Source organism: Phyllobates terribilis, unplaced genomic scaffold, assembly GCF_046119375.1.
Source record: "Phyllobates terribilis strain yellow unplaced genomic scaffold, ASM4611937v1 Scaffold_6639__1_contigs__length_43079, whole genome shotgun sequence".
NCBI lineage: Eukaryota > Metazoa > Chordata > Amphibia > Anura > Dendrobatidae > Phyllobates > Phyllobates terribilis.
The window spans coordinates 7,466-14,863 of NW_027369381.1; the positions used below are offsets into that span (position 1 = coordinate 7,466).

General features: G+C 34.4%; 1 protein-coding gene across 1 annotated transcript; it reads right to left on the reverse strand.

Annotated features, from left to right (window-relative positions):
- Positions 1 to 5,897: 5,897 nt before the first annotated feature.
- On the reverse strand, positions 5,898 to 6,851 carry LOC141251106 (uncharacterized). The gene has a single exon (XM_073670227.1). The coding sequence runs from the start codon at positions 6,849 to 6,851 to the stop codon at positions 5,898 to 5,900; it is 954 nt and encodes a 317-aa protein (XP_073526328.1).
- Between the last annotated feature and the right edge of the window lie 547 nt (positions 6,852 to 7,398).

Below are 7,398 nucleotides of genomic sequence, written 5' to 3' on the forward strand. Positions count from 1 at the left end.
CTTCTTCTCTTGAGTAACTGTTTTCTCCATGCTGGCAGTCCTCTCCACACCAGTTGCGCTTCCTTCATTCGTCCAGCTTGGCGATAACCGTTCATCACTATCCATAGGTATAAATTGCACATTCCCCTATCCTTAGCTTCTCATCCTTCCCTTCATTGCGCCGGAATTCGCTACACGCGGGTTCAGGATTCCTTGGTAGGACTCTCTCTTTGGCACTTGATCACTTGTACACTCTCTCTGAGTTTGAAGCGCTATCCACTAGCTCACATCGACTCTCTTCGCTTTAGCTAGTTCTTCGGTCTTCACAACTCATCACCGGGGTCTTTATTTTCTTCTTTTATTTAATCAACACTGCCTTGGCGAGACGCGCTTTCCCCACTAGGCCTCAAGCTAGTCTTTACATGGATCAAGCCATTCTGCTTGTGTCAAAGCTACTCTCCTAACTCCTCAAGCTATTCCTGGATAGCTTATCACACACAATGGACATCAATACTTATGTTTATCATCATCAAAACAAGCAAAATGTTTGAGCTAGCTAGTTACACACTCTAGCTCAAACCAACAATTTCCCCCTTTTTGATGATGACAAACACTTAATCAATAAAGCACATTATATTTCAAAACGTAGTCAGTTAAGCTTAAGATATGCAATGAAGCTTAATCGAATAGTTTAAGACATAACAAATTAGCTCAATATCTTGCTAAAACCACTTGGCAAGTCTACCTTTGTTCCCCTTTATAACAAGCTGGTCTGAAATCTTCCCTTTAGTTGAATAAGGTATGTACCTGTTTACTTCCCTCTTTTGACATCATCGAGAAATACAAGTTTAATTCATTCAAAGGGAACGAAAGTATAGTCAGGAAACAAGCTTAACTAAATAATCATCCAAATCAAGTCATTAAACACGAAAAAGTAAGGTGCAACCATGCAAAAAGCACAAGATTGTAGAAGCAATAAAGCATACTATAATGTCATAAAAACCATACACCTTTTTGATCTGGGGAGTTCCTAGGATTACTAGTTAATTGATTAGCAAGAAAGAACAAACCAAAGAAGGAAAAATAAAACACAAGCTTTTGACACCCTAAGCATCACGCTGACGTGCAATAGACACCAACGTTTTAAGGATAGTAGATTGTTCATCTTGGCACTCTATCATTAGCTGAAGTTGTGTAGTTATCTCAACAAGACGCTTCTCAATTAACATAGATAGACTATGTATAGCTGAAAAAATGGAGTATCATCTACAAAACATAAAAAGGGTATACACATTCTACTATTAACAATTTTTATTCCAACTTTATGATTGTTTTTGAATGATTCAGTGGTTAATTTTTTGAGCCAATTTTTCCATAGCTATAATAAATATAAACAAAGCGATAGGATTGCCATGGAGTAATCCACAATTTGGTTTAAATACATGGCCTCGTTCATTGTTTACTAACACAAAGAAGGATGCAGAAGAAATACATTCCATAATAAGAGATATCCATTTTGAAGAAAAGTCGAAATCTTTGAAAGTGTCAAATATGACGGGCCATTGAAGTTTATCATATGCTTTTTCCATATGTAATTTAATAGCCAATCATCCACGGTGACCTTTTATTTTGTGTGGAAGTAGTCAAAAGTTTCATGAGCAATAAGTATATTTCGTGGATAGAACAATCTTGAGTAAAAGCTCATTGTAAAGGGCTAATTAATTTAGGAACTATTTTTTAAGCCTATTTACCAAGATTTTTGTATTGATTTTGTAAGTACTATTATAAAGACTTATTGGTCTATAGTGATTAATAGTCTGCGGATTATCTATTTTTGGAATTAAAGTAATAAATGACTATGTCGATTCTCATAAGAATGTTTGAGAGTCAAAAAAGGCTTTTGTACCATGAATAATTGATTTGCCTATAATTGGCCACAATGTTTCATAGAATTCAGCTGGAAAGCCATCTGGACCACAAGCTTTGATATTTTGGCAGCTCATTGAAAACAACTTTAATTTCTGTTTCTAACGGTTGTTTACATAACTCAAAATTATCTTCATATGTGATTAATTGAGGAATCATTTGCAAATCATGTGTTGAAAGATGATTTATGTGAGCATGTCTAAATCTAGATTGTAAATCTTTAGTAATACCTATTGTAATATTTTTATGAACCTGGCGAACAATGCCATCGGAAGATGTAAAATGTGTAGTGATTTGTTTTAGGCTTCTGATCTTAATGATGTTTTGAAAATATTTACTGTTTTTATCCATATGAATAGTGTTTATAAGTTTAGCTCTTTGAGACCCAAATTTATGTTGAAAGTTAAGATGACACTTATATTTTTGATTCATAAAATGAACTTTTTTATTATGATAGGGATCCATTGGGTTTTAAAGTACTATTTTTAAAATATTTTCAATCTTTCAAGATGTCTCAGGAAGCTGAGTTTGATTATTATGACAAAAGTTTTTACACCATGTTTTAAAAGTACTCTTTAACTGACGTTGTTTCATGTATAATTTAAACATGGATACCATTGGCAATGGAAAGTCCATGCTTTACTAACATTGTAAATAATCTGGAAGATCAATTCAAGCTCTTTCAAGACGGAATGGAATTTTTTTATAATTATTGTTACTACCTAATTTCAGAATAATACAACAATGGTCTAAAGTAGTAAAAAGAAGGTGTATAGTTTGTATAATGTTACAAATATTTTGAAAATTATATTGAATTAACCATCTATCTAGTTTTTCAAGGATGGTATTTGAAAAATCAACAGATTTTCTCCATTTATATGGGAAACACACAGACGGAATGTTTGTAAGACTGAACTTTTTTATATGTTTATTAATCTATTAAATCTATTCGAATTAGGTTAAGTACCACCCCATTTGTCATTAATTCTCATCATTTCATTACAATCTCCAAAAATTATAAACGGATATGTTTGGTTAGATAAAAGGTTATTTATGGTTTCCGAGAAATCATGTTTATTTGAAGATGGAGAAAATATATAAAAATAATATTGAATTGGATAATCGAATTGTCGTATTGAATAATGATTATATTATTGTTGTTATTATAAATGGTAGTAAAGTGACACGAATCCATAGAGTTACCAAATAAAATCCATAACCCTCATTTAGAACACATTGCATTACTAATTGGAATTGATTAAATACCAATTTTATTCATAAAATTCTTTCTATGTATAATATATTTTTTTAGTTTGTACTAGACAAATTATATCTAAATGATAGTGTTTTTTAATGAAAGAGATTTATGTCAAGAAATCTATACGACGTACACCTCTGCAATCCCAATACACTATCTTCATAAAATAATTTTATTTGTATAAACCCAAAGGTGCTAAAGAGCACAAGAGAAATAATACCTTACGGCATCAATGATAACAATAACCGTATAAATATGTATGATAGATGTTGTGCGAACAATGTTAATACGTACAAACTTATAACATATTATTCCATATACAAACCAAATCTTGGAATGAAATCTCTTTAACAAAACAGAAAGAATGTATAAGGAGAAGTACCAAATGGACTGTAGAAGGTAAAACCTTCTACGTTGGTTATCCAATATGGTAAAGTTGTATGAATAATTATATATGATTGAGCAAAAAGTAGCAAACATAATAAAAATCCAATATGGTAAAGTTGTATGAATAATTATATAAGATTGAGCAAAAACTAGCAAACATAATACAAAATACGTGGGCCTGATTTTGTAGACAATTGGTTAATGCAGTACACAGAGAAAATGCATGTAGAGGAAATATAGAAATAAGTTGACATCAAATAATGTTCCTAGATAAACTCAACAACACGTATATATGAAACATATCAAGATTTGTGAAGCTATCAACCATAGCATAAAGGATTAAAAAATATACAAAGATTAAATCGTGGAGACATAATGACAGGAGAATGATACGTAATTGAAAGAGAGAAAGGCTACCATTAATAGTACTTATTTGGGATTTAACAATACAAGTTATATGCAAATTATATATACCATACATTTTAATAAATAGAATATAGAAAACAAATATGTCATATGAATCGTAACATAGAAGATATGAGTGATTTCTATTCCGAATAGATTTTGTATTTGTGGAAAGAATAATATTTTGTTGTTGTAATTGAAAGTTCGAGATCCTAGTTTCTTTAAGCATGTTGTCTTTATAATTATCAGAGTAATTAACTTGCAGTAAATGGAACATTAGAAGCACATAAAGATGAACTGAATTATCAACATAAATATTATTGAAAAATGTCCTAAAATCACAAATGTACACATCATGACGTTTAATATTAATCACATTGATAACTTTTTTCGTACTTGAAACTCTAAAATTCATATTGTTATCATGCATTGAGTTCATATATTTGACAGAGAAACTAAAACTACGCCTTATCAAACTCATGACATTAAATGGAAGCTTAATAGAAGAACTAAGATGAATTTCATGCAAGAATGCGAACCTAGGATTTACTCTATTGAAGATAAAGCCTTCATGCATTCTTTTGCATCTTATTAAGCTGTTGAAATTGGCCTCTTTGTTCATCAAAATCATTCATCTTTCACTAAATATAGAGATCATGTGATGGTTAACAAAGCCTCTCAAACACCCTATCTCACCCTCCGTGTAGCTGGAAAACATCAGCAGCAGCGCCATTCCGTCCCTTGAATAGATTCCCTCCCCATCAGAAGAACAAAATTCTCCTCTACAATCCTGAAACTGTGAATCCAGAAACAGCATAAGCAAAAACTTAATAGAGAGGGGATATTTTCCGAGAAATTTTAAACCATATTATGAAGTAGTCATGTACAGATTTTAGCAGTTATTCACCGGAAGTAATAGTAAAATTCCTAAATTCTATTAGTGGATTTTGAATTAACCATAAATTTTCATTTATAATCGACATAATTAACTGAGAACCACACAAATTATGATAATGATTGAGGGTGATTTCTTGAGATGAATTGACAAAAATTTAGAAGTTGAAGGAGTGATAATAAATAGATCAGCCTCATAATTGAAGAAGGCGGAACACAAGCTGCACTAAAGAGATGTAGAGATAACTAGATGGAAAGAGGAAGAAATTTATTATACATGGACACTTGAATTCGACGAAATGGGAGTGGATCACCATGAGCCATGCCAAAAAAATCCCTATGAATCCTGCCACCACCACAGCTGTCCCGGCCACTGAAAACCCATCTCGACCAGAATCCTAAGAAAGAAGCCAGAGCATTTCTCTCTGATTGGCACCATAATCAAAAGAGAGACAATCGATAGATTGATTCGGGCTCTATACAAATCCTCCTCCCTTCCACCGCCGTCGAGAGGAGCTCGAGAACTAGAATGCAGAGAATCAACTGATCGAGCACAAAAAACCATAGAACTAGAGAGAGGAGAGAGATTCTCTCTCTAGAACCCCGAGATATTGAAAGCATAGTCAAGAGTTCAAACTTTGTTCATATAAGTTATGGAATTTATTTCTATTTAACCAGACATGCCTTTTCACATCGGCACTTATTTATTCAGATTTTTCGTTTCAAATCATTCGTTGTCCCTTTTCGAGCTCATTAAAACAAAATTTCCCAAAATTATGGAAGCATTAAACATGAGTTAAGGCTTTTTAAGAAAACATAAATCAAAGATATATTGAAACAGAAGGGGACCTCGAGAGAGGTCTATTATTGATTAGAAAAGAAATTAAGATGCGAGTGGGGAATGAATGAATTCCCACATGCTGGAAATGAGGTTTTATCCGACGACAGTAACAAACAATAGCAGTAGCCACCTAGCTAGAAAGCATACAGGAGTTTTTTTATTGAAACCTCATAAACGGACTTGATGGGGAGGGCCTTCGTTAATTAATTAATTAATTAAGCCTGAATGAGATCCGAACTTGTCCATCGTCACCTGATCAATCTTTGCTGCCATCTCTTGTGTTAAATAGTTGGCCCAGTCTCCGACCTTTGCTTTGCGGAACAATATGTTCTTTGAAACATCAGGGGCCCCTTTTTGAGGAATTTTTTGAACCTTGTTCACCTCCAAGTTACTCAACCTTTGAAAGCTACACATTTCCACAATGTTGGCAACAACGCCTTCCTCGTCCTCCTCAGCTGAAAACGGACACCCCATAAACTCGGCCAGCTTCTTGACATGAACCTCCGTGTTATTCATCATATCCTCATACTTCAAGAACAAGATGCTCTCAGGCCGCTCTAAGAGTGCCTTCCAGTACCCTAGCACGTGATCCCAGTAAGGACCAAAGGCAGACACCCCGTTGCAAAACAGGTCGAATGCGTCTTGCAACGGGATGGGTTCAGTCTCCTCTTTGTTGGGCCTCATCTTCTGGTTCATGTGCCAGAGGGAAACGAAGGCGTCCTTGGGATCACGCCAAATGTAAACGATCTTACACCCATTAACTGCCACGGAGGGGGGCAAGCCCGTGTACGGGAGGTGGGTGGAAATCAGATTGAGGTCGCTCCTTATGAAATCTTCGGCCTCCAAACGAGGGATCAAGTCATGGGAGTTTTTCAAGTGGAGTGGGTGGTTAGGGTCGGACTGAGAGAAACGGGATCGAGTTGTTATGGCGAAGGCTAAAGCCTTGAGCCAAGTGGTCCCGCTCTTTGGGTTACAAGCGAGGATGATGTCAGATGGGGAGAGATCGAAGGAAACGGCTTGGGCGGCTATGGTTCCTCTTATGAAGGCGCAAGGAAACCAAAAACCTTGGTAAAAATAGAGAGGGTAGTTATCGTTAGACAACCATCTGTTCTCTGTGGCAAGTGTTGAGATTATATCATCGCAGGCTTTTTGTGTATCCATGATTGATTGATTATCATGTTGGGGTAACATGTATATATATATAACTTTGTCGGTATTATATTGGCTAGCTTCATAATTAAATATTAATAATTAGTTTTGATTATCATGATATATGTCTAATAATGCAAGGTCATGTCATGGGTAGGTTCGATCTGCAATTAACAATCTCACCTAACGATCTTAGCGGTGAAATAAAATTGTATTTTCAATATATACCGTTTATTTGTGATTCTGTAATATTGTAAGATTGTTAATCCACGGATTTAGTGATTCTGATTATCTTTTGAAAACGAAAAAATTAGAGTATAAATTTTGGGATTTACTAAAAGGTTTTTCTAAATTGTTTATATTGTGGACATCTATCTATCTACACACGACATCAGAGTCCTTTGTTCTATGAGTTTGATTCAGATTAAAACTTCCCACATTTCGCCCTTTATTAGTTTTTTCAATATATAATTTTTTTAATCTTGCCCTGCATGAGGGTCGCCACGCCATAATTCCGGATCGAAGCTAAGTTGTAATGGGCTCATATGGTTTTGAATAT